The 26733-nt window shown below is 40.0% G+C and overlaps 1 protein-coding gene and 4 non-coding genes across 7 annotated transcripts; all 5 read right to left on the reverse strand.

Annotated features, from left to right (window-relative positions):
• Window positions 1-484: 484 nt before the first annotated feature.
• On the reverse strand, window positions 485-26733 carry Nop58 (NOP58 ribonucleoprotein). Of its 3 annotated transcripts, none has more exons than XM_059277920.1 (15): window positions 26478-26733; window positions 21738-21814; window positions 19617-19669; window positions 16058-16179; window positions 13874-14010; window positions 11611-11675; window positions 10178-10312; window positions 8912-9057; window positions 8105-8231; window positions 6805-6968; window positions 5555-5689; window positions 5205-5266; window positions 2928-3061; window positions 1158-1327; window positions 485-740 (listed from the first exon to the last, which is right to left on the reverse strand). In XM_059277920.1, exons 1-15 carry the CDS (start codon window positions 26520-26522, stop codon window positions 690-692), a joined length of 1623 nt encoding a protein of 540 aa, XP_059133903.1. In that variant the 5' UTR covers window positions 26523-26733; the 3' UTR covers window positions 485-689. The 3 variants fall into 3 exon arrangements, with proteins under 3 accessions (XP_059133903.1, XP_059133904.1, XP_059133905.1); XM_059277921.1 differs by lacking the exon at window positions 26478-26733 and adding an exon at window positions 26173-26197; XM_059277922.1 differs by lacking the exon at window positions 26478-26733 and adding an exon at window positions 19293-19407 and having other exon boundaries at window positions 21738-21811.
• LOC131923725 (small nucleolar RNA SNORD11) lies at window positions 7964-8044 on the reverse strand. Its single transcript, XR_009382661.1, has one exon. It is a non-coding gene; the product is annotated as a small nucleolar RNA SNORD11 (small nucleolar RNA).
• LOC131923726 (small nucleolar RNA SNORD11B) lies at window positions 8773-8854 on the reverse strand. Its single transcript, XR_009382662.1, has one exon. It is a non-coding gene; the product is annotated as a small nucleolar RNA SNORD11B (small nucleolar RNA).
• Window positions 19427-19511, reverse strand: LOC131923721 (small nucleolar RNA SNORD70). The gene has a single exon (XR_009382658.1). It is a non-coding gene; the product is annotated as a small nucleolar RNA SNORD70 (small nucleolar RNA).
• LOC131923722 (small nucleolar RNA SNORD70) lies at window positions 20452-20536 on the reverse strand. Its single transcript, XR_009382659.1, has one exon. It is a non-coding gene; the product is annotated as a small nucleolar RNA SNORD70 (small nucleolar RNA).

Here is a 26733-nt window from a genome sequence, read left to right on the forward strand (position 1 = left end):
GAATAGGGAACTAGAAACTGGGAATGTAGTTCAGTTGGTTAAACCGCTTGGTAAGCATGAATGAAGCCATCTGAAGATGGGCTCCCCAGCACCTCATTAAACCTATTGCAACACAGGTCTATAATCCTAGCACTTGGGAGGAAGAGACTCCTCAGAAGTTTAGTCATCCTTGGCTACACAGAGTCTAGGCATGAGACCTTGTCTCAAAAACCATACATCAAAAGTAGTGAATAAAATACAACTATTCTCTTACTTTCTGAAGCAGGTTTTAGAATCAAGAAGACAAGAAAAACACACAAAATCTTAAATTGGTACATCTAATTACCACCTTAAAAAAAGCTATATCCAATTTTGGAATTTGTAATTTTCAATCATTGACAATTCACTTTTCAACAATAACAATCAAAATCTAATTAATACTAAGTCAAACATAGAAAAGGCTAAAGATTCTCTACCTAAAATATAAAGAGATCACAGAACTACCTTATAATACAAAGAAAATATTTTATTTGTGTATCAAAGACTAAAGTTAGTTAACAGCTGATGTCAAGACACAAAAAAAGTTTGAGAAGCTACAGATAATCACTGTTGGATTGACTCAACCTTCCTTGATTATTTTAAAGATCATCTGATATGCTCATACTCTTAAGCATGATGTATCCAGGTGACAGAATGATAGTTTCTTTCCATTAATCCTCAGCTTCTTTCTTTTTTTTCTTTTTCTTCTTTTTCTCTGGACTCTGAAAATAACCAACAAGAATGCTTTTGAAATAGTGGCAATGTAATCTTTCCTTATAAAGTATAAAATCAGAAAAGAAATTTTGTACAAAAATTTAAAACTGCAATTCCAGGAAAGCAAGTTTCAACAAACGGTGAGCTTGGGGTGTGGTGGAGTAGTCACACCTTCAGTTCAATCCTTAGTACAGCAAACAAACAGAACCAACCATATTCCTTCCTCCCTATAGTAAATTCTTTTCATGGTAAAAAACTAAAAGAGAAAATGCCTCTATAACAAAAATTACATTTTTGTTATCAAACACCTGGTTATTTCTGACCAAGAATACAATACCTATTATTAACATCTATGCTTAAGGTTTGTTTAAAACGCCCTGTCATAAACTCAAAAGATAAAAAAAGCAACAACTAAAATCACATACAGGAATTGCTGTGCTGGTGCATGGCTCTTCGTCGGAAAGCGGCTCTTCCTTAATGTGTTTCTTTTTATCCTTCTTCTTTTTCTTCTTTACTGATGGCTCCTCTTCTACTACCTGTTCTTCTTCCTCCTCTGCCTCCTCCACCACCACCTCCTCCTCCTCCTCTACTTCAGCTGGTTTAGGAAGAATTAGAATTGTATTAGGCTTACTTCCCCCAAACCCTAGACTATTTTTCTTTCTGTCATTATAGGCAATTCTCCAGTATTTATTATTATGATCATTTTGTAATTGGAAGCGTCTAGTAGGATTCTTCCTCCTTGTCTAATACTGTTATTCCAAGCTCAGAGAAGTAATTTTTTAGTGATGAGCTATTACATAGTAGAAGTCAACATTAAAGTGAAGGTCAATCAATTATGTAGCCTGATGATCTGGAAGAGTCAATTTTATTAGAACAGGTCAAGAGGTGAGTTTCTGCAGCTCCACCTACTCAAGAATGTCTGCCTGGACTGAACACTGACCCTGAAGGTAGAGGAATGGCTCAGTAGGTGAAGTGCCCACTCACTGCTCAGGAAGAAGGACCTGAGCTTGGCTCTGTTCCCCAGCGCCCACGCAAGGTCAGGCACGGTGCTGCAGGCCTGCCACCCCACAGCTGGGGACAAGTAGACCTGGAACTTGGTCAATCAATCTAGACAGTGAGATCAGGTCTCAAAAACAATCACAAAACTAAGGCAGAAGACACCGGATATTCACCTCTAATCTCTAGAAAACATGTATATACCCACAGGGACCCTAGCCATAATTATGAATACTCATGAGAGACGGGTGAGACATGAAGTAAATAATAAATGTAAGGATAAAAATAAAGCAGTTAGGGAGCTATCAGAAGGGGAGTTACACATTGACATTTTAACACAAGGGTCAAAGATGGAGGAAAGTGGTACCAAGCCAAGAGTATGCAAGATTACATATGAAGTATGTATTTGGGTAGATGACTGGCAGGTACATGAGAGCCAATGGACCAATATACAGCTGAAATTGTTAACTGCTCTGGAGCATGCTTTCAAATGCTAGAAATAAGACTTTAGTTTTGTTTTTTAAATCTTTCAATTAGGAAAATAGAAACACAAATTAATAAACCTATTATAGTTTCTCTACCAATTCTCTACATCTATTAATAATACATTCTGACAACAAAGGTATTTAGAAACTAATCATTGGATCTCTTTTACTCTGACCATACTAGCAGACACTCAGTATCAGGTATATATGGGGCCTTTGCTTATTATCAACTCGACTGGTTTCTCTTAGATACTCTGAGAATGAACAGCAGGTTACACTAATCCACATCTCTTAATCATGTGACTGAAACTCAGGTAATCAATTTAGAAGCCACCTAACTGTACAAATAGCTCACATGTAAAGACACTAAAATCTAATTTAATAACATCCTAACTTCCCAAAAAACAATGGCATCTGTTTTCATTGAATGCAATGCTAGGCATATTTCCAATACCTAAGAAGTCTATAGTTTAAAAAGATCAAGATATTTGAGTGTATTATTGAAGGAATTAAATTTAAAATTCCAACTAGGGCCAACAAGATGGTTCATTGGGTAAGGCATTTGTGGGGAAGCCTATGGACCTAAGTCTGTTTACTTTCTGGACCCAGTCATACAAAGTGTCCTGTGACTTCCACATGTGTACTGTGCCATGCTCCCCCATCCCCAACGAAGTAAGTAAAAATAGTTTTGTTTTTTTTTTTATTCAAACTAACCTTTAATTTTAATCTTGGCTTTTTTTGCTTTCTTTTCAGTAATTTCATCCTCTTTATCTACCTCTTCTATTTTGCGTTTTTTAGAACAAGTTGGAAGTGTGGAGTCACCAGAGGGATCATATGTCTTCACTTCACTGAAAAAACCAAATAAATTGTGGAAAATCTTTACAAATACCTGTAATTGAAATAATTCAAGAAAAAAGCAAATACTGTCGGGTAATACAAAGGACACAATGCTATTTCATTTTAAGTGGGTTTAGGGTAGTTTAGGTTAGGTCAATCACACTCAAGAAGTGAGGCAAATAAATTCTGATTTATTAATCTACGCACTTACTACTATACAGAAAAACAAGAGCATCAAAAGGAAAATGATCAAGTGAAATCACTTTCCAATTAACTGTACTTATTAAATTTTTAGATCACTGGGTAACAACACAACACAAGATGTTATACAATCCCATTTCAGACAAACCTTCACCACAAGCCCGTAAGTGGTATAACAATACACTGATCCCCTACAAAGTCAATTCATGTTTTCAGTGCATCGAAGTACAGGAATCTGAAACAAAGTGAGTAATGTTCTATCCATTGAATTGCTGTCGGTGAATGGCTGCTAAACTTTATAAGCTATAAATATTTACTATTTAAAAGCAAAGAGGCAGCCAGGCGGTGGTGGCACACGCCTTTAATCCCAGCACTCAGGAGGCAGAGGCAGGTGGATCTCTGTGAGTTCGAGGCCAGCCTGGGCTACAGAGTGGAGATCCAGGACAGGCACCAAAACTACACAGAAAAACCCTGTCTTGAAAAACAAAACAAAACAAAAAAAGCAAAAAGCCACACAAGTCAACCAAAGGATGGATTCTACATGTTTATAATGAATGCTGTTAAATATTAATTACCCTATCTACTTATAACCTATGATTTCATTAAAATTCACACATACCTAGAGATCATAGCATATGCTTATAACCACAAAAACTGGGATACTAAGGAAGAATAATAATTTTGAATTCCAGGCCAGCTAAGATATATATAGCAAGACCTCATAATTTTTTTTGCTTTTTAAAAGACAGGGTCCTGTGTAGCTTAGATTGGCCTCCAACTTGCAATATAGGCAAAGATGAACATTATTTTGAGCCACGCTGCATTCATTTCCCAAGTGGTTTACTGGAGGACCTTGATACACAGTACCAGTTTATCATAAAAGATGCACAACTCCATTTCAATCCCTGTAACTTACAAACATCCCACTTAGCCTCAAATGATAAACAAAGCATCCCTCTACATCCAAGTAAGGCCTCAAATACTTCTTTATGACTATGGACTGTATTTTTAGGCCTGCCTGGGGTTTTAGAAAAAGTTTCACTGTAGATAACTCTTTAAGCTTTTAAATGAAGGGCACACTACAGAGTAAGTGAAGTGACTGAATTAAATACGTGTTTATCAAGGACCAGCAAGAGGGCTTTATTCGTAAAAGCATTCGATACCAAGCCTGACCACCTCGTTTCAATCCCTGGACCCCACATGGTAGAAGGAGTACAAACTCCTGAAAGTTGTCCTCTGACATCTACATGAGTGCCGTGGCTTGCCTGTATACACACACAACCCAAACACACACAAATATATTAAAACAAACAAACAAAAAACTAGAAGTCGAGCATGAAAAACTAAACAAGAAAAAATTATAGATGTATATAAAAGATGTATATAGACAGCATGGTGATGACTGTAATTAACATGTTCCTGAAAACTGCTCAAGATTTTAGTATTATCAACAAAGACAAAAAAGATCGAGCCTGTCAACTTGACTTAGTGATTCTACAACTGCACACATTTCTCAAAATACTGACACACTAAATAAATTCGATTTTTAGTTGCCAGTGTAAAAAAGACTCATTGTTTTCAGGTGTGCATGTTCTGACAGTTGAGAGCTGCCATGTGGGTGCTTAGAATCAAACCCAGGTCCTCTGCAGGAGCAGTCAGTGCTCTGAACTACTAAGCCATTGCTCAAGCCCCGTCAGTTGTAACAATGATTCCTGTTGTGCATGAATGTTTTGCCTCAGGTATGTGTGTACAAGTGTGCCTGATTGTGAGCCACCAAGGGGTACTGGGAACGAAACTTTGGTCCTCTGCAAGATGACCTTAACACTTCATTGCTGATCCATCTCTCCAGCCCCTTTTTCAAAAGTGTTATTCTACACTGAGTTTACAATTAAAAAAAAAAAAAAAAGGTATTAAATATATTTAAATAACAAGGAACTCTACAATGTACTTTACCTTTTGTGTTCATACTTTTCTGCTTTTGCTAAGGCCTTTCCTGTTCCACTTATTTTTCTTATCTAAGAAGAAAAATGAAAATTACTAAGTCAAAATCTACAACACATCCTTTATTGGACAGCATACATTTTCTTTGCTAATTTGAGTAAACATATCTCAACAGAAAGCATTGTTTAACACAAATGTTCGTGGCTAATGCAAAGATAAATTATTAGCAGAAAATATACTACTGAGCATATCAAGAAATATAAAAAAAGCCATGTTAACAGGTGACTTTGTGTTCATGAAACTATAATTCATTAACTTTTGACAGGTTAACATCTGCCAGACAGGGTGTGGTTCTTTCTTACCCCTCGGTCCTCCAAAATTCTCAATCTGGCCTCCAATTTGGCTCTGTTCTCAACTCCCATTGCAGAACTGGAATCTTCACCAAAAGCATCGTATCGGATAGCCAAAACTGTTTTGGCTGCCAACATTCGAGAAATCTATTAAGAAAATATGAACTCAGAGGCAGCAGTGCTCCTTTCCAAGGAAATATAAACCCTCTCCATCGTTTACTCATGAGAAAATTATAGTCAATCACCACACTACCATTTATTCTGGACTAGAAAAGTCCTAGTCCAGTCTTTACCCTTTTCTTGCTTCCACGCAACAACAAGTACGATGATCTGAATTCAATCCCCACAACCCACAGGATGAAAGAGAACTGATTCCTGCAAGTTGTCCTCTGACCTCTGTAAGCGCACACACATGCACCACACACATACTTAAAAGAGATTCTCTTCAGGGCTGGCGATGTAGCTTGGTGGTACAGCTGGTACCAGCATTATATAGGCTTTTAAACTCAACCTCAGACAGAGGGAGAGAAAGGATAAGCAAGTGTTTGTGGATCCTTCCTCAAACTAATTTATAGTGTCTACTTACTCCTTTATTTCTATTAGTGTGCTCTGAATTTCACAAAATTTCCATTTAGCCCTATTCAGTTAGGTATCTACAGAAACACAGAAATGTGTAAAACAGACATCCAAACTTGATTTTTAGAAAATGTTCAGCACACTAAATATGCTATATCTAATACATATTGGTTTTCTTGACAAACAGAGCAGATTACAATTTAGTACCATTTAATATATAAAAATGCTTTTTATTTAAATATTATAGTAAATTGAAAGAAACTTAAGTTTTAATAAACACTGTAATTAGAGTAGAAGAAAAATGAGTTAGGGGGAAAAAATGAAGCTCAGGGGCTAGAAAGATGGCTCATATATATATAAAATTAGTTTTTTGAGATAGGGTTTCTCTGCTTAGCTTTGGAGCCTTTCCTGGAACTCATTCTGCAGACCAGGCTGGCCTTGAACTCACACAGATCCCAAGTGCTGGGATTAAAGCCACACACCACCACGCCTGGAGATGGCTCAGATACTAACAGCATTTGCCAATCTTACTAAGAACCTGGGTACAATTCAACATAGACATGTTAGCTCACAACCACCAAGAACTCAGGGATCTAATGCCCTCTAGCACACACACACACACACACACACACAAACAAAAAAATGTATCTTGAAAAAAAAAAAAGAAGTGGAAAAACTGTACTTACCTTTCCTTTGTGTTTGGGACTTGACTGGCCCACGAGAGAAGCATGATAAATGAGCCCATATTTAGGGGTATCTCGTCTAGATTTGAGGGCCCTGAAAAGTGCTTTTTCTGCGCCAAGAATCTGAACCGTAGAAGCTGCATGCTTGGCCAAATTCAACAGAGACCCTACAAAAAAAGAAAAAGTTAAAAAATATAATTTTAGGTATATGAAAGATTCTATACTAGTGTACATAATTCCCTGAAAACCCTGAATGCTTCCTAGTGCAAGGCAATCTATGAACTGGAAAACTGAAATTCTACATTCCTTAGCATGCTCACATGAGTGGTATCAATGGTATAGAGCCATGTTTATTTTACCCTTGAGGTAGAAGAGAATTAAGAAACATTTATAGAGCCAGGCGGTGGTGGCACACGCCTTTAATCCCGGCACTCGGGAGGCAGAGCCAGGCAGATCTCTGAGAGTTCAAGCCAGCCTGGTCTACAGAGCAAGATCCAGGACAGGTACCAAAACTGCACAGAGAAACCTGGTCTTAAAAAACCAAAAAAGAAAAAAAGAAACATTTATAGGGCTGGAGGAATTTCCCAGTGGTTAAGAGCATTGGCTGCTCTTCCAGAATACCCGGATTCAAACCCAGCCCCCACAGGACAGCTTACCACTGTCTGTAACTCCAGTTCCAGGGGTCTGATACCTTCACACCAATACACATTAATAATTTTTTTTTAAAAAGGGAAACATATTTAGATGTATGCTAAGACACTTTGATGGATTTGCTGCATTTAACATTGTTAGAAATACATAAACCACTAATGGTACAAACTCAAACATTAGAATTTCAGCTAGTCTCTTATCTCTTACTGCTGTTAATGTTACCTATCGACTGAAACAGGGCAAGAAATCGAAAAGAGCCCACAATATTCTGACCTTACAGCAAAGGGTACTTGGAATATTTGTCTGATACTGCTGAAAGAATTATTCCAGTTAAGCTGGAATAATAAGAGATCTTCTGTGATGACGTATAACAATGTGTCCAGTTAATACTGTAATTTAGAAACTTTATTCAAAACTTGGTCTGATGAATTTTCTTGATGCTGAGGATTGACTGAACTTACAGCTAAAATACGATAGTGAACTAATTTTAGCCTTCTAACCAAGAACCACAGTGTCTCAGAAGAGGTAGTGACTGAAGATGCCCTCATTATTCAGAAAATCAGGCAAAGCAACAGTAATCATCATTGAACTGTGGTCCTTAGTCTGTACTAGGTGTTATACTCATTTTTACAAATCACATTAAAACTGTCACCTGCATGAGCAATGAGCCGTGCTCCAACTAACTCCCCAACCATGACTGTAACATTAGGTGCGATGGCCATCATTCGATTTTGCAGATATTCATATAGCTGGGTTCTATATTCAGAAATTTCAATCACCTAAAATGAGGAATTAAATGAGGAAGTCACAAACATTATGAGTAAAGAATATGTAATTAATTTTGAAAATATTAGACTTCAATGGATACAAAGAGAAATGGACAGGTAACTTACTGACAGTTCTCACTACTAAAATGGCTGGGGCAAGATTACATGAGCATGGAGTTTGAGGCCAATCATAGGGAGCTGGAAATAGCCACCTCTAAAACTAAAAATAAAGCTAGGCATGCAAGCACATGCTTATAATCCCAGCACTCAGGAGTCTGAGGAAGAATTACAAAAAAAAAAAAATCTAATTGGTACATCTTTGTAGTCTTAAATTAAGAACTGGGTTAAATCACTGTTCAAAATATAATGCTTGGGCCAAGTGTGGTGGTTCATTCCTTCAATCCAGCCTGGTCTACATAGGGAGTATGAGGGCAGACAGGGCAACTAGAGGCCTTGTCTCATAAAACCAAAACCCAAACAAACTAAAACTAATGCCCATAATATAAATTACTTTATCATCTATTGAATCGCCCACACCTAAGCACACACAAAAAGATGGCATCAGATGAGGTAGTGACTGAACACCTTCATATACTGTCAGGTGAACAATAAATGCAAAATCATCATTGCCATCAGCAAATCATTACAGACCTCGAAAGACGGCAACTACAGCCTCTGTGGGTATCATGTACCTGGGTACACAGATGTAGAATGTTGCAAATATCTTCTTCAGAAACCTCTGTTCCCATGGATATCTCTGCAGCTGCTTTCACTTCTGCCTCTACCTCCTCTGACAGCAATTCAGAAAGAGTGGCAGACGCATAGTTCTTCCTGTCACCTATGGAATGTGTAGAAGATGAAGCAGAATCATTCTTGGGATATTATAAAAATAGCAAAAAAAAAGGGGGGAGGCAGGGGCAGGGGCGAAAACCCAAAATGTGAACAAGTCTGACCTAGGCTTTTCTTATGTAAAAATGATTTAGAAATAAATTTTCAGCTTAGCAATAGTGGCATACGCCTTTAACTCCAGCACTTGGGAGGCAGAGGCAGGTGGATCTCCTGTGAGTTCAGGGATAGCCTGGTCTACAAAGCTACTTACAAGCAAGCCAGGGCTGTCACACAGAGAAACTTTGTCTCAATTCCCCCCACCCCACAATCTCCAAATTTACTTTGGAAAAAAATAAAACAAAGCATCTTGCTGGCCTCTGCCTCCCTAGTGTGTGTGTCACCATCACCATCGGGCTGAAACTACAGTGTAAGAGACCCGAACTTTTGCTGCACCTCGAAGCCAGAGTTAACAATACACCTAGAGGTCACTTAAGACTTAACACTGCACTAGGCAGTGGTGGCGCACGCCTTTAATCCCAGCACTTGGGAGGCAGAGGCAGGCGGATCTCTGTGAGTTCAAGGCCAGCCTGGGTTACAGAGTGAGTTCCAGGACTTCCCGGGCTACACAGAGAAACCCTGTCTCCAAAAGAAAACAAACAAACAAAGACTTAACTTTGCTATCCTACTATGTACTCATCCTATTTTTTTAACCTGCTTCTAAGAGAACTGTACCAATTAACCTCATTTGCCTTGGATTTCTCATGTGATCAATTTTTACATCCTAAATTAATGCATAGCTGTAATCTTACAATCTACCATAGAAGTTGAAAACAACATTTATGGATACTGGTTGACAAACAATAATCTTTGTTATTTGGGTCAGTTGGGATCATTTGAAGCTAGTGACTTTATCTGTTATTTGTTATTTAAAAGAAGCCACTTTTTAAAAAAAAAATCAAAGTTAAAGCTCAGTTTTAACATAACAGAAATGAAATAGCTTCATTTGAAATTTTAAAACTATAGTAATCTTAAGTATGTACTACAATTCTACTGAGTTATATTAATTTATTATTATTACGAGTTATAGTCGCTTATTTTGAATAATTTATTAAGGGTAAAAATTAACTCACCAACTTTCTGTAAACACTTGCAGTATGTCAAATTATCTGAAATAATTTTCCCTAACTCAGGGAAGTGCCAGCCATACCATTCCCTACACCGCATAATGTAGTTGTTTAGTTCTTTATCCAAGTCATCTAATAAGGCTGCAAAATGAAAGAAAAACAACAAATGAGGGACTGATGGTAGTTACCACACACAACAAATTGTCTCAAAGCATTTTCAAGCATTTAGTGGCGTTACGTACATTCAGGCCATACAACCATTAACACCATCTGTTTTCAGAACAGTTCCATTACCCTGAAAATCTTTTTTTTTTTTTTTTTTGGTTTTTTGAGACAGGGTTTCTCTGTGTAGCTTTGCGCCCTTCCTGGAACTCACTTGGTAGCCCAGGCTGGCCTCGAACTCACAGACATCTGCCTGGCTCTGCCTCCCAAGTGCTGGGATTAAAGGCGTGCGCCACCACCGCCCGACTCCATTACCCTGAAAATCTTATAGCCCTTGAAAAGCAACCTCTGGAGCCAAGTGTGCAGGCACCCACCTCTTATACCAGCATTCTAGAGGCAGAGGCAGGTGGATGTTGGAGTTCAAGGCCAGTCTTGTTTACACAGTAAGTTCCAGGCCAGCTAGGACTAAATAATGAGACTCCATTTCCAAACAAACAAGTATCTGTAATGGCCCAGTGAGTGAAGTCACTTCTTGCCAAGCAGACACCAGAGTTCAAACCTCAAGATTCACATGGTGGAAGGAGAGAACAAAACTTTCTAGGCATCTCTTTTTGTGTCTGTGCCCGATTCCCCTCAAGGAGGCATTAAGTAGGATCCCTCTGGAACTGGATGGTTGTGAGCCACTATGTGGGTTCTAGAAATTAAATCCTGGTCCTTTTCAAGAGCTACCTTTCCACACTGTTGGCTTCTCACACAGGCAAAGTTTTCTTCATTGTGGCATGTATTACATTATTTCTTTTGAAGGCCAAATGGAATCTTATGTGTGTCTGTGTTTCTTTATCTACATTTTGTTTATTCATTGAATGATAAAAATTTTCCTTCTCAGCTAGTGTAAGTAATACTTCTATGAACAGAGGTGTGGTAACACAAAGGACCAAGTCCATGATTTTAACTCTTGATGCAGTTAGTAATAGAATTGTTGGTCAAAGCAATTTTTATTACTTGCATGTTTCTTAAAATTGTTCAATTCATGAGAATCTAAAAAAGCCAGATAACAAACAGAACACTTAACTACACAGATCCTTCTTGCAGTTTTAACATTGATGGACAACGAAATCAATCTGTAGATAGGATTAACAATGTGATTCCTTTTCCTACTCTGCTTTCCCAATCATCTACTCACTGAAGTTCTAGTTCCTCTTTCTTTCAACAGATAAAACAGTAACAACCGCTGGGAAACCCAGAACTACACAGATCGGACTCTGCCATGTACTTACAAATTGCCTGAACAATCATCGTGTCTACTTTATCAGCACTGAATTTCAATCTGTATCGAGACAGGCTGGGGAGATGAAAAGAAAACTAGTCAGAGAGCATTTTAAAAGGCACTTTTATTAACACATCCCATTTCCACCTTCCCCTGATTTGTGTGTTCATGTGAATGGGTACCTATCTCCAGTGCAGCTGGAGGCCCACCTTGTTTTTGAGGCAGGGTCTCTCACTGGACTGGAACTTGCAGAGTAGTTGGGCTGGCTAGCAAGGGACCTACCTACCTACCTGTCTATCCTTGCCCCTGGGATTTAAGTGCTGCCAAGCCCAGGATTTTTATGGGCATTCTAGGGGGCGTGAACTCAATGATTGTGCAATAAATACCTCAGCAACTGAGCTAGCCTTGAACTTGCTACTTAGTTGAAAATGAATACATCTGTACCGCTGCAGCCTGTATTTCCATATGAATTTGTTATGGTGAGTAGGGTAAATTAATAAGCTAGAGCAAGTTACATTGATCTTGTAGAGTTTTGTTGTTGTCATACAGTAGAGCTTCAAAGCACTCCAAAGGAAAAAATAACAGCATTTGTATAACATCTGAAAACAGAAAATTATAGGGAACTATACACGTGAAGGTATCAAATCTCGCCACTAATGACATTTGTAGCCTTACAACTGCATACTGTAGGGGTTTCCTTTACATTGCAGGACATTTTTATTATCTCTGACTTTTATCATAGAGAACTGTTATTTGTTTTTTGAAAGTATTCAACTATTTTTAAGTTATATATGCTCATAACCTTTTCCCATTTCCCCCAAAACAGAATTTCTGTGTTGCCTTCCTGTCTGGAGCTTGTTCTATAAACCAGGCTGTCCTGGAACTCACAGATCCACCTGTCCGTGCTTTGAGAGTGCTAGTACTAAAGGCCTGTGCTATCACATGCAACTGCTGAAATACTACTTTTGATGATTACAGCACAGCAACATTGCATATGCTAAGGATCTACGGCTAATAAGGAGTCATGGCTCAGCAGGTTAGTGTACTTACTATACAATCATGACCAGTGGAGGTCAGATTCCAACACCCATATACCAAGTCAGCAATCCATGCCTAAAACCCCAGCTCCAAGAAAGAAGGATTGATGGGGTTTATTGATTTCTAGCCGAGCCCAGGAAACCCATGTCCCAGGTTCCAAGAGAGCCTCTGCCTCAAAAGAATAGGAGGAATGATAGAGGACAACCTCTTCTGGCCTTTAGACACACACCATGCATATACGCACACAGCAGATAAACAAAATGACCACAGCACAGAAAAAACATGAAATAAATAATCCAACACTAACGGGGAGAAGAAATTCTATGATGAGGTTTTAAGAATACAGGCAATAAGCCGGGCGGTGGTGGCACACGCCTTTAATCCCAGCACTCGGGAGGCAGAGCCAGGTGGATCTGTGAGTTCAAGGCAAGTCGGGTTTACAGAGTGAGATCCAGGACAGGCACCAAAACTACACAGAGAAACCTTGTCTCAAAAAAAAAAAAAAAAAAGAAAAAAAGAAAAAAGAAAAAAGAAAAAAAGCGCTGGAGAGATGGCTCAGAGGTTAAGAGCACTGGCTGCTCTTCCAGAGGTCCTGAGTTCAAGTCCCAGCAACCACATGGTGGCTCACAACCATCTATTATGAGATCTGGTTCCTTCCCTCTTCTGGCCTGTAGGCATACATGCAGACAGAACACTGTATACATAATAAATAAATAAATCCTTTAAAAAAAAACAAACAAACGAACAAACAAACAAAAAAAAAGAATACAGGCAATAGCTGGGTTTGGTGGCATATACTTTTAATCCCATTACCAGGGAGGCAAAGGCTATCTGAGATCTCCAGGACAGCCTGGGCTACATAGAGAAACCCTGTCTCAAAAAAACAAAAGAACACAGGCAATAAAAGTCAGATTCTGGGGCTGGAGAGATGGCTCAGAGGTTAAGAGCACTGGCTGGTCTTTCAAATGTCCTGAGTTCCATTCCCAGCACCCACATGGTGGCTTGAATCCATTTATAATGAGATCTGGTGCCCTCTTCTGGCAGCAGGCATACATGTAGGCAGAACACTGTATATATAATAAATAAATCTTTAAAAAAAAAAAAAAAGGCCAGGTTGTATGGGTTCCTATTATCAACTACATTGAAGGGGAGCAACAGTAGCATCTTCCTCCTAGTAAATGAATACTTGTAACATTTTAAGTATAGTACTCACATGTATGTATGTTAAGTCTTACCTGTGTGCCAATCCCAGACACATGGCTGCCATCTCACGTGGTTCTACTCCAGGAATCAAACCATCCATTTGTGATCGAATCCCTCTCATAAGCTCATTAACAACAGGACTATGAATACAGCTGAGATTCAGTTTTTCCTATAAGAACATTTACATTAGATGAAACAAAGTTTTCCTGAAAATCCCTATTTGTGGGTTTTCAGACAGTGACTTATAAGAAGAACTCACTATTGTAGACCAGGTTGACCTGAAACTCAAGAGTAACAATCCTGCCTCAGCCTCCTGGAAGGACAAACATGAGGTACCACACTGGATTCTGAAATAATATCACCTTTTCAAACAGTATTTATAAGGGCTGGAGAGATGGCTCAGTAGACAAGAGCACTGGCTGCTCTTGGAGAGGACCTGAGTTCATCCCTACATCCACACAGTGGCTCGGTTGCCTGAAATTCCTGTCCCAGAGGATCTGATGCTCTCTTCTGACCTCAACAGGGACCAGGCACATACATGGCAAACAGACATACACAAAGCGAAATATTCATACAATAAAAATAAGTAAAGATACCTAATTTTTAAAAGGGGGAGAAAAACAACAAAAAAGTTGAAGGGCTGGGAGGTGGTTGGCACTTCTTTAACCCAGCACTCTGGGAGGCAGAGGCAGGCGGATCTCTGAGTTCAAGGCCAGCCTGGTCTATAGAGCAAGTTTCAGGGCAGCCAGGGCGGCATAGAGAAACCCGACTCTACCAAAAAAAAAAAAAAAAAAAAAAAAAAATTGATGGAAACAAAATATGAAAAACTTCCAGGCACATTAAGAAACAATAACCACAAGAACAAAACACCAATTACCCTTCTAATTAGGCTATGATTTCCAAGCTCTAAAACTTAATAAATCTGATAGGAATTTTTGTTTGTTGAACTGAGTGAACCATTGCTTTTTTATTTGAATTTTAAGATTTCAAAAAAACTATGTGTATGTACCTACTTGAGTTTCTGTGCCCCAGTAAAGTGCAGGTGCCTTCAGAGGCTGTTGGTGTCAGATGCCTGGAACTGAACCTATGGATGGTTGTGAGCTGCTGATGTGGGTGATGGGATCTGAAGCTGGGTCCACTAAGTGTTCTTCACAACTGGACTGAGTCATCTCTCCAGCCTCTTTCTTAACTTTAAATTATCCAAGTATTTATATATACACACAACATTTTAAACAAAAGTAGAGGTAAAAAGTTTCAACCTTCAGGTCTTTTCTCTAGGGATAAGTGTGTCCCTCAAATACACAGGGTATTAATGTGTAGAATGAAGACATATAAGAAGTATTTTATTGACTCTGGATTTTGTATTACACAATTCGACTTTGGAAGCAAATGCCCGCCCCCCAAAAACAAAAACCTCTATTTAAAATCTTAACATTTTCCTGTACCTTTACCTGTCCACATATATTTGGTAACTCCTTGATAAAGACCGACTCATACATATACTGTTTTATACATTTTTTGAAGATTTTTTTGTTTTGTTTTGTTGTTGTTCCTTTTTCGAGACAAGCTTTCTCTGTGTAGTTTTGGTGCCTGTCCTGGATCTCTCTCTTTAGACCAGGCTGGCCTTGAACTCACAGAGATCTGCCTGGCTCTGCCTCCATCCGAGTGCTGGGATTAAAGGCGTGCACCACCTTTAATTTATTATTTATTATGTATACAGTGTTCTGCCTGCATGTATGCCTGCCTGCCAGAAGAGGGCATCAGATCTCATTATAGATGGATGTGAGCCCACCATGTGGTTGCTGGGAATTGAACTCAGGACCTCTGGAAGAATAGTCAGTATTCCTAACCTCTGAGCCATCTCTCCAGCCCCCCAATATTTTTATATTATCTCATACAAGTCATTACAGGCACACACCACCATACTTCACTTAATGTTTTCCCTCTTGTATTTTTATGCCAGCCACTAAAAACTTCCACTGAACATATCTTTATCGAATAGGAAAATGTTTAAAACAGACTAAGTAAAGAGCTTATTTTATCCTCTTTGTGTTCATTTATTTTCTACGATGTATAGGGAATATTTGTTTCTGCAACTTTTACTGGAGCTTATTATGCTGCCGCCTAAAAGAAACAGAAGGATTGATTATGAGAGCACGTGGCAACCTCCTACAAAGGTCAGGCTCTGCAGCACTGACGGGGACGGCCCTCCTTACCTTTATCACCCCTCCTAGTTTAGCGTCAGCCACAGCCAGAGGTTCATGGGCTTCTTTTACTATTTTCTTCAGAACTTTCTTCAGCTGCTTATTGATTTTGCCCTCCATTAGAGCCGTGAATGCTTTTCAGGAAAACAAAAAAAAAATAAGTATAACCAAGACAGCTCTTCTGATGTAAATTTTAAAGCAAATATTTCCTTTTAAAAGACCCAAATGTATTTTTTCCCCCTGAGACAAGATATCTCTGTGTAACTAACAGCCCTGGCCTCAAACTCAGAGATCTGCCTGCCTCTGCCTCCCAAGTGCTGGGATTAAAGGCGTGAGCCAACACCGTCTGGCCCATGTATTTATTTTATAAAAGCCATTCATAAATGCCAGGAATGGTGATTTGCATACCTTTGATCCCAGCACTTTGGAGGCAGAGAGAAGCAGGAGGATCAGTTAAGGCCAGACAGGGTATAACACAGTGAGATTCTGCTCAAGAGGTAAATAAAACGGTTGTTAGAATTCAACCGTTCATAGCTCACCCTACAGCCTTGGCTGGCCTCATACTTGTGCTCCTCCTTTAGGCTTCCAAGTGCTGGGATCCAGGAGTGTCCTATGACACCCGGCTATTCCATTCTACCTTCTAACACTGTGTACACTGGTTCCTAGTATCTACCTTTTCATAAAGAGACTTCTTCCTTGTATTCTTTCCTTACTTTAATTTTTTAGTCTTTTGGGCCAGGGATGGAGTATTTGCTTAGCATGTGAAAAGCTTTGGGCTTGATCCTCAGAAACACACACTTTAAAATTAAAAATTTAAAGTTGAACATCTTATTTCTACTTTAATAAGTCTAAAGTTTTGTTGTTTTCATATGTAGTTATTTTGCCTACACATATATCTGTGTGCCACTTGCATGTCTGGTACCTGTAGAGGCAAGAAGACAGCATCAAGATTCCCTGCAACTGGGATTACAAACACCTATAAGCTGCCAATTGCTGGGCACCGAACCCAGGTCCTCTGAAAGAGCTGGGTTCTCTGGAACAGCATCCTCTCTCTAGCCCCTCGCTAGTTTGCAATCGTCTATATCGCCCAATTTTAATTTTAACCTAGCACAGTAACCCTTCCCTTAAATATATTTTTTCTAAGTAAAATCTCTATACTAGACTAACTTCTAGCGTCCATTCTAGGTTATCACATGCAAATAGCTATCATTTCATCAAAAAACTGTCTTAAATATTTTAAGAAGTAACTTCAAAAGCTGGGTGTGGTGGTACATGCCTTTAATCCCAGCACTAGGGAAGCAGAAGTGGATAGATCTCTTTCGAGTCAAAAGCCAGCCTGGTCTACACAGCAAGTTCCAGGACAGTCAGAGCTGTAGAGAAACTCTGTCTTGGGGGGGTGGGGTGGGGGAAGGGCTAGAGAGATGACTCAATGGTTTAGAGCACTGGCTGCTCCTCCAGAGGCTGAGTTCAATTCCCAGCATCCACATGGCAGCTCACAACCCTCTGTAACTGTAACCCCATGGGATCTGATGCCCTCTTCTGGCGTGCAGACAAAACATCTATTTGCATACAATAAATAAATCTTTTTTTTTTTTGGTTTTTTTTTTTTTTTTTTTTTTGGTTTTTCGAGACAGGGTTTCTCTGTGTAGCTTTGCGCCTGTCCTGGAACTCACTTGGTAGCCCAGGCTGGCCTCGAACTCACAGAGATCCGCCTGGCTCTGCCTCCCGAGTGCTGGGATTAAAGGCGTGCACCACCACCGCCTGGCCTTTTTTTGGTTTTTTTGAGACAGGGTTTCTCTGTGTAGCTTTGCGCCTTTCCTGGGACTCACTTGGTAGTCCAGGCTGGCCTCGAACTCACAGAGATCCGCCTGGCTCTGCCTCCTGAGTGCTGGGATTAAAGGCGTGCGCCACCACCGCCCGGCAAATAAATCTTTTTTAAAAAAGAAAATATCCTGAAAACAAACAAACAAAAAACAGGGGGGAAAGAAGTAACTTCAAACAAATGCAGGGCCAGCAAGATGACTCAGTGGGCCAAGGCTTTGTCACCAAGCTGAACAACTAAGTTTGAACCCTAGGATCTAATGTGAAGAGAACAAACTCTATTTGTCCAATCTAAGAGGTATTGGATACCTCTATTAAATGTCATACATGAACTTCCAATACATAATATAATATTAATATCAAACCCCACTAGACTCTAAAGCTAAAATTTTTTAAGATTTATTTATTATGTATACAGTGTTCTGTCTGCATGTATGCCTGCAGGCCAGTTCTCATTACAGATGGTTGTGAGCCACCGTGTGGGTGCTGGGAATTGAACTCAGGACATCTAGAAGAGCAGCCAGACAGTGCTCTTAAGCGCTGAGCCATCTCTCCAGCCCAAAGCTACAAAATTTAAATTGTATACTATGATCTACAGTTACTCAGCTTTGGGAATGTCAAGCCAAAACTGCTTTATACGACCAGGGAGATGGTTCAGTAGGTAAAATGCTTTGCTATTCAACCCTGTGTAACTAAATTCCTGGAATCCACGCCAAGATGAAGGGAGAGAAGTGATGTCACAAAATGGCCTCTCATTCTCATAGATGTGTCACGGCATGTGGACCTGCCCCTCCCCCACCAACTGCCTCTAATTTCTTTCACTTCCAAAAATGTTTTATTATGAACTTTCTGTGTGTTACCTTTTCTAACAGAGATAATGCCTCTCTCTCACAGGACTCTTTCAAAGACTTTTATCAATTCATTAGTGACTAATAGTAAAGAAACTTGCTTTGTGTCTGGCCCTTCCTTTAATCCCAGCGCTCAGGAGGCAGAGGCATGAGGATCTCTGCGAGTTCTAGGACAGCCGGGGCTACCCAGAGAAACCCCCCCAAAACAAACGAAAATCTTGTCTAGTTTTAAACCATTCTTATAGTCCTTTGTTCTCAAATTATATCAAATAATTGGCTGATTAGTAACACAAAACATGCCTGTTCATCCATCAAGAAGCCAATTTTGAAGGCTACAACCACTCTTTCCTTTAAAATAAAACAAAAATCATTTTCCCGTATACAAACTCATGCTCCTTGGTGGTTTGCATGTGCACATTATATGTATTTTAAATAACTCTACCTTCCTTCAGTTTTCAATACTGATATGCTTTTTGTATACTCTGGAGAGCTTTCTTACCACTTGTTATTTCGTGGCTATTCTTTACTTTACCCTTGAATTAAGGAAAGTATTAGAGCTGGGAACATGACCACATTACCTTGGTCCCTTGTAGAACAGCTTTTACTGAACTGTGCTTCAGCATTAGGCTATTGGTTTCCACAGGGAGATCAACTTAACCACTTGTCATCTCTCATCACATGGGGGAAACCAGCCTATAGTGAAAAAAGCTAACTCAATGTTGTCTCAGTGGTAGTGACGAATGGGTTAGATCACTTAAATTCAGTTCCAATAAGGATACATCATTGACAACATTGAGTAAGATTAACTCAGGCAACTGAAGAAAACAACCTTTTAATAAGAAAAAAAAAGTCAAATTTTTTTAAATTAAAAAAAGAAAATAAATTCTCTAGCCTTACTTTACCTGCTAATGCTTCCGCTGTATCCTGAAATTTCTCAAAATGTTTTAGCTTTACTCTAGAATTGAAACAGAACAAATACATTATTGGAACAAACACAATGATTCTGCAAAAGCGACATAGCCAGCAAAAGAGAAGCTGGAGGTCTCTACAGCACATACTGCCCAAACAAACTTGCTAGATGGGGTGGCATGTGTTTGTAATTCCAGCTACTCAAAAGCCATAAGAGGACCACAGTCAGGCCCAGTGCAGGTAACTACTTAATCCTTGTTTCCACTTATTTAAAAAATATATAAAAATAAAAGAGCAGGGTGAGGTTGCATGTCACTAATCCCAGCACTTGGGAGGCAGAGGCAGGAAGATCTCTCTGAGTTCAAAGCCAGCATAGTCTATATATTAAGCTCCAAGACAGCCAGGACTACAAAGAGCTCCTGTCTCAAAAGCAAACAAACAAAAAAGCTGGCAATTTAGTTCTATGTTAGAGCATCTCCTAGTATATATATCCAAGGATAGACCAGGGTTCTATCCTCAGTACCACCAGCTACCAACTAGACAAACAAACACCAAGCACAAGTGAACAATAGCATGTTGCCCACCCGTGGGGGCCTACGCCTTTGATCCCAGTGCTCAGGAGGCAGACGCAGTTGGATCTCTGAGTTTAAGGCCAGCCTGGTCTACAGAGCGTTCCAGGACTGCCAGAGCTACATAGTGAGGCCCTGTCTCCCACTACCCCCCCCCAATATAAAAAGATTATTGTCAGACTTGCTTTCCATTATTACCTACATAGCTTACATTCACGATGGATGTTTTCTGTACAAAGAAATTCATTGCTGTACAAAATTCATTGCTGTCTCAGTGGTAGTGACGAATTTGTTAAATCACTTAGACTCAGTTCCAAAAGGAATACATCATTGACAACAATGAATAAAAATTAACCCAGCAAAGCAGATACCCTTTTAAAATGGAAAAATTAGTCTTCTATATGCCTAAAACAGTATTATCTGAAACAAAGTTTTCTTACCTGGGAAGGTAAAAGCTGGTAGAGTCCATCAAAGGCACACTTAAAAGCACACAGACATTAAGAACAAAGTACTGATTTTACCCATTTTGGTCCTATTCTGCCTGGTCTCTGTTGTAGAAGTGCCATCTGAGTCTCTCAGCACTTGTCTAAATGTTCAAGGACCCAGAAAGACATAAACTGGATCGCATTAAGCCAGTTACTCTGAAGCTTGATTTTCTTCAGTGTACCATGAACATCTCTCAATTCATTAACAAAGCTATTACTGGAGCACCACGCTGCTATGACTCTATTTCACTCTGCCCTTTCTCTGGGTTTATCACTCTTTATTCTTTTGTATATTTATTAGCAGTAGCAGATGAATATGACCAATACAGACATCCATAGATATGACCCCTCCTAATCCACAAGTACCAATAGGATCACTGAGTTTCTTCTCAGGACCACATTCACCCACGAGCTTATTTTAAGGTGATTTACAAATGATGAAATAGCAACCCTGAATCTACGTTGAAAAAAAGCCTGCCAGTCTCTCCCAACCCATTTAGTTACCACTGTGGTTATTTTGTCAAAAGATCTTGACGAAATACTGTACTTTTTAAGGACTTACCACCTAGTTAATTAATTATACCTTAGACCTAGGAATAAAAGTCATGGAAGATGAATACACTATATAGAATAAGTTAGAAAGTGTTTGAATTATTAGCCCACAAAAACTAACTCTTCCATGCTTTGCATAATTACTCCCTTCTTTTATCTATCTATCTATCTATCTATCTATCTATCTATCTATCTATCATCTATCTATCTGAGACAAGGTTTCTCTGTGTAATAGTTGGAGCTGTCCTGGAACTCGCCTTGTAGACCAGGCTGGCCTTGAATTCACAGAACTCCACCTGCCTTTGCCTCCCTAATAGTGGGATTAAAGGGGTGTGCTACCACTGTCCAGCTACAATTACTGCTTTTAAAAGAAATTTACACTTAATTCATGTTAGCCTCTTCAAATATCTCATAAAACATTAATCTTGGGGCACTGTCCACTGTGGTCTACAATACAAATTAGCTGTGACAGCTTATGCCCTAAATCCTTAGATTCAATATTACTTACATTTTATTTGCTTTTTCTGGAGTTTCAAATTCTTTCCATAAACTGTCAACCTCTTGAAGTTTCTTCTCATTCAAAACCTGCAATAAACCAGTTTTCTTCAAGTGGCAGTTTAGACATAATCATGTACATTCCACAAGTATTCATGTAAAATACAGGTAGAGAAATACACTTCTCTTATTGAAATGAGCTAGTTTTTTTCTTACACAGCATAAGTTTTGGTCAAATTAATAGTAAACCTAGTTACAGCCTTTCAGAACCCTTCCGGTATTTTTTCTGCTCCTATATGATATTTAAGTTGATTCTATTTTTTTCCCTAAGCTCCTAAACATCTTTTGTATTGATGCATGTTAAGTGGTAGTTTGTACTACTTTTCCAGAACTCAAGTCAGGTTCCCAGCATCTACACATGGTGGATCCTAATAGCCCATGTTTCCAGCTTCAGGGGTATTGGGTGCCTGCCCTCCTCAGGCACCTGCATTCAAAGTGCACGTATACATAAACATATACATAATTAAAAATAAACCCTTGCCTCACCTCTCCATTGCTGGATTATAATGGTTATGTGCCACCATGTCCAGTTTATTTATGCTTTGTATGTGTCAGACAAGCATTCTTATCAACTAAGCTATATCCTCTGACCCACTTTTAGAGACTATACGGATTCACATAAAATCAAGAGTAAAGATTTTTGCTTCAACACCAATACTCTGTATGATAAAGCAATTCCAACAGGATAAGGCAGATCAATCCTCAAATCTACACTCCGCTTACCAAACACCCCTGAAATAGTTAATCTAATTGGTGTTGTAAAAGAGCACACTAACCGTGACACAAGACAATATACAGCTATGCCTAATTTTATGGCAATACAGCTGGTAATTGTCAGACCAATAATATCATAGAACAGTTACACATCAACACTTAATCAGTTATAATTTCATAGGCACTTTTCATGAAAAGAAAGCACTGCAATTATTATGGAACTTTGCAGTTAAGGATCTGCTGCTATTTTAATTTAGTCCCAGTCTCGGTAAGAGTGCTTACCTAGCAAGCCCTTGGTTAGCTTCCCAGCACTACATAAAAACCAGATGCAGGGAGCATGCCTGTAATCTCAGCACTGGTGAGGTGGAGGCAAGATTACAAAGTCAAGGTTTGCCGGGTAGTGGTGGCGCATGAGCACGCCTTTAGTCCCAGCACTTGGGAGGCAGAGGCAGGTAGATCTCTGTGAGTTTGAGGCCATTCTGGACTACAGAGTGAGTTCCGGGAAAGGTGCAAAGCTACACAGAGGAACCCTGTCTCGAAAAACCAAAAAAAAAAAAAAAAAAAAAAAAAAGAAAGAAAGAAAGAAAGAAAGAAAGTCAAGGTTGGGTTATCCAGACTACACTGCAAGTTTAAGGTCAGCCTCTCTCATACATATATATGTATTAAAATATAACTAAATGTAATCTCTAGCCCGGCAGTGGTAGCACGTGCCTTTAATCACAACACTCAGGAAGCAGAAGGAGGTGGATTTCTGAGTCTTGTCTACAGAGTGAGTTCCAGGACAGCCCGGGCTACATAGAGAAAACCCTGTCTCCAAAACAAAAATAAAACAAAACAAAAAAAGGAATCGCTATACATTTTTAATTTTTTTTAAATTACATTTGTTTATTTTTTTTTTTTCAGAGAGTTTCATTCTGTAGCCTTGGCTGTCCTAGAACTAGCTCTGTAGACCAGGTTGGCCTTGAACTCAGAAATCTACCTACCTCTGCCACTGAGATTAAAGGCATATGCCACCACCGCCCAGCTCCATTGTTTAATTTTATGTATATGGGTATTTTGCCTGCATGTTTGTCTGGTACCACTTGTCAGGAGTTGGATTCCCTGCAACTGGAGTTACAGAGAATTGTGAGCTGCCATGTAGGTGTTGGGAATTAGCCCAGGTCCCCTGGAAAAACAGCCAGGGCTCCTTCCTAATGGCTGAGCCATCTTTCTAGCCCCCAAGTTTGATTTCTTTACATTTTAACTAAGAGATAGTTACAGAACTTGAAAAGTTGGTTGCCATCAATCGAACTTGTAAGACTGAAGGAATCAAGCAACTGAAGGGAACTACAGTGTGTTACAATTTTAAGCTATAACTTGTACTGAGTTGCATACACCAGTTAGATTACAGCTAGTTTATTTTGTGTACGATAAAACTTAAGAATCCAAGAGGCAGGCAGATCTCTGTGAGTTCGAGGCCAGCCTGGTCTTCAAAGCGAGTTCCAGGAAAGGCGCAAAGCTACACAGAGAAACCCGGTCTCGAAAAAACCAAAAAAAAAAAAAAATAAAATAAAAATAATAAAAAAAAGGCCGGGCGGTGGTGGCGCACGCCTTTAATCCCAGCACTCGGGAGGCAGAGCCAGGCGGATCTCTGTGAGTTCGAGGCCAGCCTGGGCTACCAAGTGAGTCCCAGGAAAGGCGCAAAGCTACACAGAGAAACCCTGTCTCGAAAAACCAAAAAAAAAAAAAAAAAAAAAAAACTTAAGAATCCAGAGACACCCCACTACATTCCACAAGTACAGCAAAACAGATTATTTTTAATTAAGGCAGATTCCACACAATAGTCCCAATTTTAATACTGTTCAGAGACTGCAACTATACGCAGTGTTCACTAACTGTCAGAAAATAGTAGAGCATAACTCTTGAAAAGTTCACATTTTCTTCTAGTTAAAAAGTATTGGATTGCCAGGCAGTGATGGCGCACGCCTTTAATCCCAGCACTCTCGAGGCAGAGCAAGGGGGATCTCTGTGAGTTCGAGGCCAGCCTGGTCTACAGAGTGAGATCCAGGAAAAGCGCAAAGCTACACAGAGAAACCCTGTCTCGAAAAACCAAAAAAAAAAAAAAAAATTGGATTAACAGAATGGTCATATCTGAGAGATTGTGTCACCATTCTCTTCTGAGATTTCTTTATTTTATGTATGTGATTGTTCTGCCTGCGCGTGTGTGTGCACCATCTGCTGGAAGAGGTGAGAAGAGACCCCCTAGAACTGGAGTTACAGATGGCTGTCCACAACCATGTGTGTTCTGGGAAGCTAGGCCCTCTGCAAGAACAAGTGCTCTCAGCCACTAAGCCATCTCTTCAGCCCCGGAACTGTCACATTTAAAACTAAAGTTAAAGCAACAAAGGAAATGTAATAAAGTCATGGTGATTCATAGTTATCCAAATAAATAAATATATGGAAAAACAGTAACACAAATTCCTTCAAACCAGCAGTGCCCACCAGCAGATCCTGTGTTCTTCCTGCACTGCACAAACACACACAAGCCTCAGGTTTAACAGAAAACTAAATTTGAATTATACATGATTTTTTGTTTGTTTGTTTTGGTTTTGGTTTTGGAGACAGGGTTGATCTGTGCAGTTGGTGTCTGTCCTGGATCTCGATAGATCTGCCTGGTTCTGCTGGGAATAAAGGCGTGGGCCACCACCACCCAGCTGAATTATACGTGTTTTATCTAGCACTTTTGCCCCATATAAACACATAAATTTAGAAAATGAAAATTTTCTATTAGTAGAGTTCAAAAGACTCTACCTCATCGCTCCGCTCATCTCAGTAGCATCCCACTGCAGGAACACACCAACGTTCGATCATTTCCATGCTATAAGCTAATTCTTAAACTTTCCCTATTTAAACAAATAACACTCAAATTGATAGCAGCCATCTAGATTTCCCACCTAAGCTTCAAGTTTGAAATTTTGAACTCCCCGATTTACACAATTACATCACCACAGCTTACTGGCAAGCCTCACACTGGCCAAACTGGAAATCATGAGCACCGGTGCCCCAACAACCTTCCTACATCTTGAACAAAAAACATTCAAAATTTCTCCATCTCAATAATTCAAGCAACCTCACTGAGTTAAAAAGGGGGGAGTGCATAACATTGGTAGGTATGGGCAGAGGAGGTCTATTGTAGATATGATAGTACCTCAGGAGGAACAGAGGGACCAGAAGCCGAGCGGCCATGAGTGAGCCAGGAGACCAAGAGCACCAGGAGACTGGCGTAGCCAAAATGGATGGGTTATATAGGAAGCCGGAGGACCCTGTAACAGGTGGACTGGCGGCCAGTCAGTTCTGATATGTTAATAGGCACCTTAGCCATTTGTCCTGAGTTGGAGACCGAACACTCATGTTGTCTACATAAATTTCTCTTCCTTTTGTCTTCCTGCATGGTCACACGGTAAAACAATCTCTTAATAAGACAAACTACACTAAGTCACTACTCAAAAGTTTCATGCCCGAAAGGACCCTGATCTTGGGCTCGGGCTTTAAATCTAATTAGTCTAAATAGTGTTCCGGATCAGCCAAGGCTGCATAACCGGACCGTGCCTCAATGAATGAATGAATGAATGAATAACTGATCTTAGGTTGGGGATATAGCTCTGTCACAGGACGCTCGCTGGCTTAACACGTACAAGGCCGTCGGTTCTATCTACCGTGAATAACATTCTTATTAAGTGAACGCTTTATCATCACTTGCAAAACGGGTCCTGTCCATTTTTCAAACTGAGCAAAACCTCGAAAGCGCAGGTCATCCGAAAGTCCGCCGAGCCACGTGTTCACCCCAACACCGGGCCCTTGACTTCTCACATCCTTTCGGAGCCCGGGAACTTAAAAGGCACTCAAATGCGCTCGGTCGTTCCGGCCTCCCTTGAAGTCGCATCCCGCTCCGGGTCTGTCCCGCACAGGCCTTTCGGTTCAACACCTCCAGGCGACGTACCTTAAAGATGGCGTAGCCAACGGACGTTTCAAACAGGACCAACATGGTGAGGCCGGGTTACGGCGCTGCGCGGCTGGCCGCGAGCTCTCAGGCCACCGCAAACAGCCTAACCTCTCGGCCACCGAAGGCCCGCTAGGCCGCAGACGCGAGCGCGCAGACACGCCGGCCTGCCGCGGAGCTGCGAGACCACGCTGCTCAGACGCCCCACACCTCTCCGCATGGAGCTGCAAGTACGCGAGTCTCCTTCGCCGAGCAT

Source organism: Peromyscus eremicus, chromosome 13 (assembly GCF_949786415.1).
Source record: "Peromyscus eremicus chromosome 13, PerEre_H2_v1, whole genome shotgun sequence".
Lineage (NCBI taxonomy): Eukaryota > Metazoa > Chordata > Mammalia > Rodentia > Cricetidae > Peromyscus > Peromyscus eremicus.